Source organism: Loxodonta africana, chromosome 18 (genome assembly GCF_030014295.1).
Source record: "Loxodonta africana isolate mLoxAfr1 chromosome 18, mLoxAfr1.hap2, whole genome shotgun sequence".
Lineage (NCBI taxonomy): Eukaryota > Metazoa > Chordata > Mammalia > Proboscidea > Elephantidae > Loxodonta > Loxodonta africana.
In genome coordinates, this window is record NC_087359.1 from 11,783,940 (window position 1) to 11,797,088 (window position 13,149).

At 45.1% G+C, this 13,149-nt stretch overlaps 1 protein-coding gene across 2 annotated transcripts in view; it reads left to right on the plus strand.

Moving 5' to 3' along the window:
- Positions 1 to 13,149, plus strand: part of NPLOC4 (NPL4 homolog, ubiquitin recognition factor) — a 66,914-nt gene that overhangs the window by 40,364 nt on the left and 13,401 nt on the right. For both annotated transcript variants that reach the window (XM_003417367.4, XM_023556798.2), the window contains one exon: positions 4,614 to 4,774. In XM_003417367.4, the coding sequence (XP_003417415.1) occupies positions 4,614 to 4,774 (161 nt within the window). The remainder of the gene's footprint in view (positions 1 to 4,613; positions 4,775 to 13,149) is intronic.

Genomic DNA, 13,149 nt, shown 5'->3' on the forward strand with positions numbered 1-13,149 from the left:
GCTCAATGGGGTTCTGAGCAGAGCCGTGAGCCCTGCTTGAGCCCTCCCTGTGTTCCCAGGGAGCTCCCTGTGTAGTGACTGTGCATGCATTTCTGCGGTCTTGGAGAGGGTAGAACTGACTACTCCTGGATCACCACAAGGAAGGGTTTTTGCCTACTGAGTGTGCAGGTGACAGCCAGAGGCCTGTGGAACAGGGGCCATCTTTGTTCTGTGGGATACTCCAGGATACACCAAGATGGCCACGTTCGGGCTCCAGTCCCCAAGTCATCGATACAATAACCCAAACCACTTGTACAGGTTTCCAGAACCAGGGCCCTTGCTGGCAGCTGCTGCTTCAGACTCTTGTGGGCTCCTGTGGTAACTCGACCTTTTAGTGGCTTCTTTCTGTGGGGAGGTTATTCCATGGGCACAAAACGGGCAGAGTTTTAGAATTGTTAAGTAGCTTCTAAGTTGGGGACTGCCTGTCCCTCCAATTATTGAGTCCTACCTGTGGTTGGGGGTCTGAAGATAATACTGGTTGTCCATGGAATTTTTGCCTCTGGAATTGGCACGTTACTGAAAAATTTTGGTATCCTGAGACCAATAAACAACTTAATTTCTGAAAATGTCTGTAGCTAGGTCTTCCTGTGCTCACGTGCCAACCTGTTCTCTTCAGTGACGTGTGATATGCTCAGGACGTGTTGCTCCTCTTTCTCAAGACAAGCCCGTGGGGGAAGGGTGGTGCTCCGAGATGAATTAGACGCCATTTGTATTTCATAAGGCTCAGACACGGTGGTCCTGTCCCTGCCCTGCTGTTCTGTTTAATACATCTCAGACACGCAGGCTCTTGTCCCCGCTGGGCCGTTCTTGACCAGGAGAGCGCAGCAGGGTTCTGTGGTGCCTCTGAAAATAGACTTGCCTGGGTACCATTCCCAGTGACCCCAGCTGGACAGAAGGGTCCCGCCCTGCTGTTTGTAGACGTCTCCCAGGAGGCTCCAGTGGGGGCGGTGTAGCTGGGGCCTCAGCCTCCCCTGAAGCTGCTGTGGAGGCTGGGAGCTCGGTGTTGTCTAAGGCCTCGCTTGTGTCTGTAGATCTGGCTCTCCCTCTAATTGTACATAAAACTACTCTGGCTTATTTCAGGGGACATCTAAGTCAATTGGCATAATAAAATCTTAAGAAAACATTCTGCATCCCACTTTGAAGAGTGATGTCTGGGGTCTTAAACGCTAGCAAGCAGCCATCTAAGATGCGTCAATTGGTCTCAACCCAGCTGGATCAAAGGAGAATGAAGAACACCAAGAACACAAGGTAATTACAAGCCCAAGAGACAGAAAGGGCCACGTGAACCAGAGACTACATCATCCTGAGACCAGAAGAACTAGATGGTACCCGGCTACAACCGATGACTGCCCTGACAGGAAACACAACAGAGAACCCCTGAGGGAGCAGGACAGCAGTGGGATGCAGACCCCAAATTCTCATAAGACCAGACTTAATGGTCTAACTGAGACTGGAAGGACCCCAGTGGTCATGGCCCCCAGACCTTCCATTGCCCCAGGACAGGAACCATTCCCGAAGCCAACTCTTCAGACATGGATTGGCCTGGACAATGGGTTGGAGAGGGATTCTGGTGAGGAGTGAGCTTCTTGGATCAGGTGGACACTTGAGACTATGTTGGCATCTCCTGCCTGGAGGGGAGATGAGAATAGAGGGAGTTAGAAGGTGGTGAAATGGACATGGAAAGAGAGAATGGAGGGAGAGAGCAGTCTGTGTCATTAGGTGGAGAGTAATTGGGAGTGTGTTGCAAGGTGTATATGGGTTTTTGTGTGAGAGACTGACTTAATTTGTAAACTTTCACTTAAAGCACAATAAAAATTACTTAAAAAAAGAAAAATTCTCTGGCTTGAGACTCTGGCGCTTTGCACAAATGAGCCTGAGAAGCCTTGTGGAAGAACAGTTGTAAGGCATCACACCCACTCCCTGCCGTGACGTGAGCATCTCCACATCCTTATCATTTGGTGCACGCAGCGCTCTGGACTTTGAGGGCTGCATCCCAAGGACCTGGTTTTGAAAACAAAAAATGCAAATTTAGTGACAGCTTGGTTCCTCTGTCATTGTTCCTTGCAAGGCCTGTGACCCATCCCACACGTGGATTCCTGCAAGGCCGGCTTGTGGAGAGAGTGGTGGTTAGCTGGCCCAGCTTCCTTTGCTTCTGGCCAGTGTTGTTTTCCGGCAAGGTGAACGAGCCTTCAGGACTGTGGTTTCTTGCTGCTCCACCTGGAGAGGAGTTTGCAGCTCATCTCAGTGAATTTACCTTTGGAGAATATCCCTATGGATTAATTTTCCTTTTTTTAGCAGCTTTCAATTTTACAAATACTGCTTTCCATTTTCCTCTTATTCTCAGAGGCCAGATTTTTCCTTCTCTAATGACCTATCACACTTTAATGATCAATCTAAAATCCAGTGCAGGTTTACAACGCCCAAAGTGAAACACTAGCCATATGCACATGCTACAGTCCCCTGCTCCTTCTGAGCCAGCGTCTGCATTTGTGTGGGATTTGCTCAGCGCCTGCTCCCTGCTGCACGCACCCAAAAGGTGATGTGTCTGTGCTGCCGGCCAGGTCACGGTCAGTGGATGTTTGCCCAGAGTTGGCTCCCTTTCCTGAGTTAGGACTAGAGAGGAGATGCTAGACTGTCGTAGAGGGGGCCTCTAGGCCCAGTTGAACCAGAGCATCTTGAAGCCAGCTGCTGCCTCCTATGTGTAGACAGTCCTCCCCTCCATGGGACCTGGCCCAGTCTCCTTCCTTTATATCTCCAGTTGCCAGTTAATCCCTGCTCCTGACAAACACTTGAAAGCCAAGTGGGTGACATTTCTGTTCCCTGATCAGTGAATTACTCTTGGTGTTTTTGTCAGAGAAACTGAGATAGAGATGTTGAGAGTGTAAACTAGTAGTGTCAGGGCTTGTCTAACATCAAGAGGAGGAATGAGGATCCAGATCAGCCCAAAGCTGGTTCCTGTGAGTCAGAGGTCAGCCATACCTCTACTCGCCAACTTTTTCACCTTTTCTGACACTAGCCCTGGCCTCCCCACAGCACACTCTACTTCTCTGTGGGTTCCATGATTTGTTGCAGTGGCCACACAGAACTCACAGACCATACTCACAATTATGTCATTTATTAGGGAACTACAACTTGGGGTCAAGATCAACTTGGAAGTAACAGGATACAACTCAGGTGACAGGATACAGTTCTTCAATCAGGACAGCTTCCAACCAAGACAGCTCTTACCTTCTCAGCTGTGCCAGCAGACAGTCAGGCCTTCTCTCGCCCGTGCCCTGCTCGAGCAAGTGTTACAGCTCTAGCTTCACCAACAAGTGCCCAGAGGCACTTAGCTCTGTCTCAGTCTATGGGTTGGCAAACCCACTGCACCTGCCTTGTGCTGGTCTTCTTTCTGGTTCCAGTTGCTCATACTGCTGCCACCGTTTCTTTGCCGCTTGTTTCGTGCCATTTTCAGTGTTACAAGCTGTCTCCCGTGTCTAGGATGTTCTCAGCACGTGGTCCTGGGTCCAAAGGATGTGCTCCACCCCAGACTCTTCCTAGTGGTAGTGAGGGCCCCCTCAACTTCTGTGTAGTTGGCCCTTGTGTAAGCCTACTTCTTGTCAATTTCAAGTCATGGCCCTCCTACCAGACCACAAACCAACCAATCGTCTTGGTAGGCCATAGTCACTTAATTTGCATAGTAATTGACCAATTCTCCCAACAGTTACTTAATCCTATTGGGTGGTTTTACATACCCTATTTGTGTAGTAGACGGACCAATTCCTTGTAAGACTGTGGCCCAGCCAGTCACTTTGGCAAAATTATAAACCCAAGGCCAGAAAGGCCATAGATAAGAGAAGCCCACTGCACTAGAGAAGGTTACTTTTTATTCCCTAAAGCCAGTGTGGCAGTTGGTGTGCAGCACGTGGTCGTCAATGAGTAAACCTGGGCTGGGGGACTTTGACATGTTGCCCGCTGCACCTCCAAAATGTGAGGGTTGTCCCCTCAGTGGGGGTGAGGCCCTGTGGCATTGGTTAAATGTGGTAGCTGTGTAGGGTTTTGTAAAGTAGAGACTGTTCTGTGTGCAATACAAATGCCAGTAGCTGTTTTTACTTAGAGTAGTTTGTCTTGTTTTCTTGTATGTACTCCCCGTACCTCTTTCCACCTCCAGATGCATTTGTATCCCCCTGCCCCTCATTCTTTCAAGAACAAAAGTTTGCTGTACTGTAGGACTCTGTCATTTACATCTCTTGAGCTAGTAAAAGCCAGGAACCTAAGTGCTTGATGTCACCAAGCATACCTCTGGGTGAATGTTGGAGAATGTTGTTTAACAATCCTGTTTCCTCAATTCTGATAGAATGTACCACTGGGGAGACGTGTTCATGGAACCGAGAGGCTGTCGATGAGAGCAGCAGAGTCTAGATGTTCTGTGTCCAAGGCCTTTGTGCTCAAGCCACTTGTGAAACTAGCGTTGAGTGGGTTTGAATTCTTATCCAAGAGCGTATTGTTTCTGTTGGTCAGAAGTGAAGAGTAACAGATAGGTGTTTTGAAGTTCCTTTGGTAGATAGTTTTCTGAAGATCTGTCTGTCTTGCAGGTGGTCCCGACAACCAGGTCCACTTTGAAGGTTACCAGGTGTCCAATCAGTGCATGGCCCTGGTCCGAGACGAGTGCTTGCTGCCATGCAAAGACGCCCCTGAGCTCGGCTACGCCAAGGAGTCCAGCAGTGAGCAGTACGTGCCCGATGTGTTCTACAAGGTAAACAGCATGGTGGTAAAACGAGGAATTGAGCAGATGGAGAACAGTGTGAACATTTGCCTGTTCTGGAGTTTTCTAACCCATTTATCCACCGTGGTTATTTGGAACCCTGGTTGTGACTAAATGCATACTGCATTCCATAGCATTTCCAGGGCTCATTATTGGCTATCCAGGCTTTTGTGATGTTAGGCATTATACCCAGAGCTAGAAAAACACACACTGGGTTTGGGATGTACAACGCCAAGTCAAACCATGGCAACACACAGTTACAGTTTCTAAAAATGAAAAGCAGTGTGTGCCAGGGCCTCACCAGTAGTAAAGAATGGAGTTGTGTGGCCAGTAATTAGGCTTTCCTGAGGAGACCAGGGTTTAAGCTAACATTTTAGACAAATAACTGTCTATTTCTTAATCTTTGCTTCTTGTGAAAGCTATAGAAACTATATTTACTGGAAAATGTTGTCAGCTTTGAACACGTAGGAGTGGGATGGCTCTTCTAAGACTAGCTAGAGACACGGTTTATATCCTCGGGAGTTGTTCCACGTTGTGATAAAGGCACCAACCTAGGTACCGTTTATGGTAGACTGGGTTTCCACCTGACACCACTTTTCCTTCTGCCTGAAGGACTTCCTTTGGTACTTCTTAGAGCGCAGGTCAGCCTTTGTATGCTTCTATGGTATTTTCTCTGTAAAGAATTCTGGATTGATGGGTTTTTGTACCACGGTTGTCTGGCTCACATTGTTGCCAACAAGAAGTCTGATGTGTTCTTTATCTTTTTCCCTCTGACTGTAGCGTGTCTTTTTTCCCCTGGCTGCTTCAAAATTTTTCTCATCACTGGCTTTAAGCTGTTTGATTGTGACGTGCCTTGGTATAGTTACTTTCCTATATCTTGTGCTTGGGATTTGTTGAGCTTCTTGAATCTGTGGGTTTATAATTTCCATTGTACTTGGAAAATGTTGTGCCACCCAGTACTCGCTGCAGATAGAGTCCTTGATTCTCCACATCCTCACCAACACCTGGTGTTACCCAGTGCCTACATCTTGCCAACACCTGGTGTTATCCAGCACTTACATCCTCCCAACACCTGGCATTATCCAGCGCCTACATCCTCCCATCACCTGGTGTTATCCAGCGCCTACATCTTGCCAGCACCTGGGGTTATCTAGCACCTACATCTTGCCAACAAGGTTATGGAAAGTAGCATCTTGAGGTGTGAACATGCACTTCTTCAATCACTAATGAGTCTGAGTATTTTCATCATACCAGAGTTTATTGTCACTGAGAGTTCTCTTTATGGCCATTATACCATGTCTAAGATACGTTTGAAAATCTAGTTTCTTTAAAATGATTTGATTTTTTTCAACAGTTTTTAAATCCATGTGTGCACTTTTGGCCATTGTTTTTATCATTCCTACCAACTTTTAATTTTTATTGTGCTTTAAGTGAAAGTTTACAAAATCAAGTCAGTCTCTCATACAAAAATTTATATACACCTTGCTATATACTCCTAGTCGTTCTCCCTCTAATGAGATAGCACACTCCTTCCCTCCACTCTCTATTTCCGTGTCCATTCCGCCAGCTTCTGACCCCTTCTGCCCTCTCATCTCCTCTCCAGACAGGAGCTGCCCACATAGTCTCATGTGTCTTCTTGATCCAAGAAGCTCACTCTGCACCAGTATTATTTTCTATCCCATAGTCCAGTCCAATCCCTGTCTGAAGAGCTGGCTTTTGGAATGGTTCCTGTCTTAGGCTAACAGAAGGTCTGGAGACCATGACCACCAGGGTCCTTCTAGTCTCAGTCAGACCATTAAGTCTGGTCTTTTTATGAGAATTTGAGGTCTGCATCCCCCTGCTCTCCTGCTCCATCAGGGGTTCTCTGTTGTGTTCCCTGTCAGGGCAGTCATCAGTTGTAGCTGGGCACCATCTAGTTCTTCTGGTCTCAGGCTGTTGTAGTCTCTGGTTTATGAGGCCCTTTCTGTCTCTGGAGTTCCTAATTACCTGTGTCTTTGATGTTCTTCATTTTCCTTTGCTCCAGGTGGGTTGAGACCCATTGGAGTATCTTAGATGGTCACTTGCTAGTGTTTAAGACCCCAGACACCACTCTCCAAAGTCGGATGCAGAATGTTTTCTTGATAGATTTTATTATGCCAGTTGACTTAGATGTCCCCTGAGACCGTGGTCCCCAAACCCCTGCCCCTGCTATGCTGGCTTTCACAGCCTTCAGTTTATTTGCTTTTGGCTTAGTCCAGTTGTGCTGACCTCTCCTATATTGTGTGTTGTCTTTCCCTTCACCTAAAATAGTCTTATCTACTATCTAGTTAGTGAAAACTCCTCTCCCTCCCTCCCCAGTCTTGTAACCATCAAAGAATATTTTCTTCTCTGTTTAAACTATTTTTCGAGTTCTCGTGGTCTCGTACAATATTTGTCCTTCTGCAGCTGACTGATTTCATTCAGCATTATTCCTTCCAGATTCCTCCACGTTATGAAATGTTTCACGGATTCATCATTGTTCTTAATCCTTGTGTAGTATTCCATTGTGTGAATATACCATAATTTATTTATCCAGTCATCCATTGATGGGCACCTTGGATGCTTCCATCTTTTTGCTATTGTAAACAGTGCCGCAGTGAACATGGGTGTGCATATATCTGTTTGCATAAAGGCTCTTATTTCTCTAGGATATATTCCACGGAGTGGGATTGCTACATCGTATGGTAGTTCTAATTCTAGCTTTTTAAGGAAGCACCAAATCGATTTCCAAAGTGGTTGTACCGTTTTACATTCCCACCAGCATATAAGTGTTCCAGTCTCTCCAACCTTTATTATTTTGTGTTTTTTGGGTTAATGCCAGCCTTGTTGGCATGGGATGGAATCTCATTGTAGTTTTGATTTGCCTTTCTCTAATGGCTAATGATTGTGAGCATTTCCTCATGTATCTGTTAGCTATCTGGATGTCTTCTTTAGCGAAGTGCCGGTTCATATCCTTTCCTGATTTAATTGGGTTATTTATCTGTTTGTAATTGAGTTTTTGTAGTATCATGTAAATTTTAGAGATCAGATGCTGATCACAAATGTCATAGCTAAAAACTTTTTCCCAGTCTGTAGGTAATCTTTTGACTCTTTTGGTGAAATCTTTGGATGAGCATACATGTTTGATTTTTAGGAGCTCCAAATTATCTAGATTCTCTTTTGCATTGTTAGTAATGTTTTGTATACTGTTTATGGCATGTATTAGGGGTCCTAGCGTTGTCCCTTTTTTTTTCTTCCATGATCTTTGTTGTTTTGGATTTTATATTTAGGTCTTTGATCCATTTTGAGTTACTTTTTGTGCATGATGTGAAGTATGGGTCTTGTTTCATTTTTTTGTAGATGGATATCCAGTTATGCCAGCACCATTTGTTAAAAAGACTGTCTTTTCCCCGTTTAATTGCTTTGGCGCCTTTGTCAGAGCAGTCATCGGTTGTAGCTGGACATCATCTAGTTCTTCAGGTCTCAGGCTGACATGGTCTGTGGTTTACAGGCCCTTCCTGTTTCTTGGGCTCATAATTACCTTGTCTTTGGTGGTCTTCATTCTCCTTTGTTCCAGGTGGGATGAGACTCACTGACGGATCTTAGATGGTCGCTTGCTAGTGTTTAAGACTCCAGACACCACTCTCCAAAGTAGGATGCAGAATGTTTTCCTAATAGGTTTTATTATGCCAATTGATTTATATATCCCCTGAAACCATGGTCCCCAAACCCCCGCCCTTGCTACGCTGGCCTTCGAAGCATTCAGTTTATTCAGGAGACTTCTTTGCTTTTGGTTTAGGCCAGTTGTGCTGACCTCTCCTGTATTGTGTGTTGTCTTTCCCTACACCTAAAACCGTTCTTATCTAAAATTTAATTAGTGAAAACCGCCTCCCTTGCTCCCTCCCTCCCTCTGTCCCTCTCCTGTCTCGTAACCATCAAAGAATATTTTGAAGAGTGATTTTTGAGGCTGGAGACAGCCTAGCTGGCTAACAAAGAACTCAATTTTTTCTCAGATCAGAAGCAGCTGATCACTGTCTGGAGAGTGGACTCTGTCTTTGGAGCCTGTGTTAGCGGGAGCAAAGCGCTACACGTGGGAAAGGAATGAGGGAGTGGGGAGTCCGCTTGTTCCCTATCTGCAGAGCGGTGATCCTGGCTCCCTCTTGGTCTCCACCTCTAAACCCTGGAGTGAGTCTTTACTCCTGCTTCTTCAGTGGCTGTGGCTTTTCTGCCCAGGTCTCCTCTGGTGACTGTTGGGGCCTACCACGTGAGGTGGGCCAAGAAGCATTCATGTCTCCTTGTCAACTGTCTTAAGAATTGCATGTAGGATGAAAGGTAGAGGCTCTGTTTCATAGCACAGACCAGACCTTGGCCTTGGACAGAATCTTGTGTTTATGCAGGAATCCAAAAAACATCAGGTACTTTGAAGAATCTTTAGTTTTAGAGGGATTTTTAAATGCTGACACATCAAGTCACTCTGTGCTAGGAACCAGTATGTGGTGGCTGTTCCAGGAAAGTGCTGCCGAACTTGTAATGCTTACTGTAACAGGAGGTTTTGTGACGTAGAACAGTTTTTACTCATTTTTCAGACATGAGATTAGCTGCCATCTTGAACACTAAGCATTAAGACTGGATTTCAGTTGACCCTTTCTAGAAAAGCTTGCCAGTCTGTGATTGATAACAAGATCCAGCATCCTCATGGAAAAGCCCACTGCCATCAAGTCAGTTCGGGTTTCCAAGGCTGTAAATCTGTATGGAAGCAGAGTGCCACATCTTTCTCCCTCAGGGCTGCTGGTGATTTCGGACTGCCAACCTTGTGCTTAGCTGCAGGTCATTTTAACTACTCTATACCACAAGGGCTCCTTAGAAACCTAATAAAAAAAAAAATAGGAATGAATACTTCAGTTTAGATTAATCAAGTATTACCATCTAGTAAACATTAAGTAGATACAAAAGAATATTTATAAAATATATTTAAGGAATAAAAGAAGGCATAATACCAAATTTCTGTGGCTCTGCAACTGAGTATAAGAACTTGACCATGGCCTATGAGACCCCCTGGCCCTCCTCTCCACTTCCGTCTCCTTTTCTCCCCCTCAGAGCTCACCACTATTTTGAATTTATGGTAGCATTTTCCTGCTTTTCTTCATAGTTGTACCTCACGTGTTTGTTTTCCTGAACAGCATACTGTTAGTTTTGCATATTATCAAACTTGATATATCTGGAGGCATTTCTAGTCCTCAGAGATGTCTGTCTTCGCAAGTCGTTGTGTTTGTCTTAGCCGCAGCACGGTCTTCCACCTCACGAGCAGATGTCATTCATTTCTCTCTCTTTCCTGGGAGTTGTATCTTTTTTTTTTTTAATCTTAGCAGAATTACCACTGACATCATTGCTCACATGTGCAAAAGTTTCTGTAGGAGTAGAATTGCTGTCTTTTGGGGCGGGTGCATTGCTGTGTAATCCCAGCTTGTTTCCAAAGGGATTGTACCAAATTATACTCCACCTGCCATATCTAGTTTTTGGGTTGCTCCACACCACACTTCATATTCAAACTTACTTGGTGGGTGTAAGATGGTATGTCACTGAATTTGTACTTTGCATTTACCTGATTACGAGTGAAGTTGGGATCTTTTTGTCTGCTTATCGGCTCTTCCTGTTTTCTGTTCTGTGGAGTGCCTGTTCAAGCTTGTTTCCTGTTTTTCTTTTGGGTTTTGTCTTTTTCATGCTGATTTGTAGGAGTTCTTTGTGTGTTCCGCATGCTAATCCTTTGTCCGTTTTACATGTGGCAGATAACCTCTCTGAGTCGTAGTTTGCCTTTTTACTCTCTTTATGTCTTTTGATGCAGAAGTTTTAAATTTTAATATAGTCAGATTTATGACTTTTTTATGATTGGGCCTTTTGAATCATAAAGATAATCCTGTTATATTGTCTTCTAAAAGTTTTACGATTTTGCGTTCCACATTTAGGGTGTTAGTCTAGTGTATGGTGTGAGGTTGGGGTTCAGTCAGTTTCTTTTTTTTGTTTGTTTAATTGTACCTTAGATGAAAGTTTACAGAACAAACTAGCTTGTCATTAAACAGTACACATATTGTTTTATGATATTGGATAACAACATACAGCATGTCAACACTGTCCATTCTTGACCTTGAGTTTTCTGCTACCAGTTTTCCTGTCCCCTCCTGCCTTCTATTCGTTGCCCCTGGGCTTGTGTGCCCCTTTAGTCTTGTTTTGTTTTATGGGCCTGTCTAATCTTTGAAGGGTGAACCTCAGGAGTGACTTTATTACCGAGCTAGAAGGGTATCTGGGGCCATACTCTCAGGGTTTCTCCAGTCTGTGTCAGGCCAGTAAGTCTGCTCTTTTTTTTGTGAGTTAGAATTTTGTTCTCCATTTTTCTCTATCTCTATCTGGGACCCTTTATTGTGATCCCTGTCAGAGCAGTCGCTGGTGGTAGCTGGGCACCATCTAGTTGTACTGGACTCAGTCTGGTGGAGGCTGTGGTAGTTGTGGTCCATTAGTCCTTTGGACTAATCTTTCTCATGTCTTTAGTTTTCTTCATTCTCCCTTGCTCCCGAAGGGGTGAGACCAGTGATGTTTCAGTTATTTTTAACCATGTGGGTAATCAGTTGCCCAAGCACCATTTCTTGAGAAGAGCTGTCCTTTCCCAGGTAGTGTACGAACAGCTCTGTCACCCACCATTTCTATAAATGAAACGTGTGTTTCTGGACTCTGCCTGTTCTGCTGGCCCGTTTTTCTCGACCAGTACCAGTGCCCTGCCGTCCTGATTGCTGTAACTTCATGTTGGGGGCTTGCCTGTTTCTCTTCAGGAGCCCTTACTGGTCCTGGCCCTTCATTCTTCTATGTGAATTTTAGAATTGACTGGTTAAGTTGCAGTAAAACAGACACAGAATTGCCCCCCTGGGGTCTGCACTGACATCTTTCCAGAGTTCAGTCTTCCTCTTAGCTTGGTGGGCTCTGCGCTTTTTTGGTGTTCTTTCCTGTCTCAAAGCTTTGTGGTTTCCTCCATGAAGGCCTTAGACTGTTTCTAGCTCTAGCTACTCTTTGTTGTTTGTGTATTGTAAATACATCATTTTCAAATTACATTTTGAAGCTCTTTATTGCTGTTTGAAACAACAGCTAAATTTCTGTATCCAGCAACCTCTTGGCTATCTGTTGTTAATTCTCATCATCTGTATGTATATTCTTTTTGAGGTTTTTACATAGATAATCTCGGTATCCCTGAGTGACAGTCTTTGTTCTTTTCCAACTACTGTCCTTTCCAGTCTTTGTCTTGGCTTGCTGGGCTGGTGTCTTAGGCTGGGTTCTCTAGAGAAGCAAAACCAGTGAAGCATAAAAATAAAAAATTTTATATGTGTATGTGTTTATATATCTATATGTATGTAGGTATGTATACAGATGTATGTATACATGGAGATTATCTCAAGGAAATGGCTTGTGTGGTTGTAGAGGCTGGCAAGTCCCAAGTCCGTGGGTAGGTGTCAGGCTGGAGGCTTCTCCTGACTCACAGAGCCGCGGAGGCTAATGAACCCACGATCCACAGGTCAGGCAGCAGGCTGCTGGCCTAAGTCCCGGGGCCTGGAGGTCAGGTGCTGACGGGCTGAAGGTAGAAACCAGAGCGCAGCAAAAGCTGGAGAGCTTTGACAAAAAGTCCGTATGTATTGGGTGCCGGCCACAGCCCCAAAGAAACTGCCTTTCAGCTGACTGGCTGCCCGTAGCAGGTCTCCTCATGGAGGCGATGACATCATATCGGACCTCGTCATAGAGGTGACTGTATCATTATACGACTGCCAGACTGTGTCATAATTGCCAGACCACTGAGACTCATGGCCCAGCCCAGTTGACACAGCCTTAATGGTCGCAGCTGGCTCGGACTTCCCGAGCGGTGCCGAGTGACGTCAGAGGTTACTGGTACGCTTGATCTCATCTCTAATTGTAAAGGAGGTGCTTTCAGGATTATGTCATTAACTAGGTGTTTGCTTTCTGTTTTTTAAATATCCTTCACGAGGCAGGCATTTGCTTCTTTATTTCTGTGTCTCATATTAAGTTTCTTTAACTTAAGAATTGAGCTTTGCGTGGGACATGTGCTGCTTCCTTAATCATTCTCTCGCCTTAAGAGATGGCTTGCTTGCCCTCCCTGTATAGCCCTGTAGGATGAGAGGCGCTCGTTTCTGCTGCTTCAGGAAATTACCAGTTGAGGCAAAGAGAACAACAAGGGAAACATCACAGCGGTCCTCTTAGTCTTGCGGTCTCTGACTTTAAAACACATGTTGTAAACAGATGTGCACAAGCATTTATCCAGGGTTGTTCATCATGGTGGTGTCTGCGTAATAAACATTGGAAGCACCTAGAAGCCC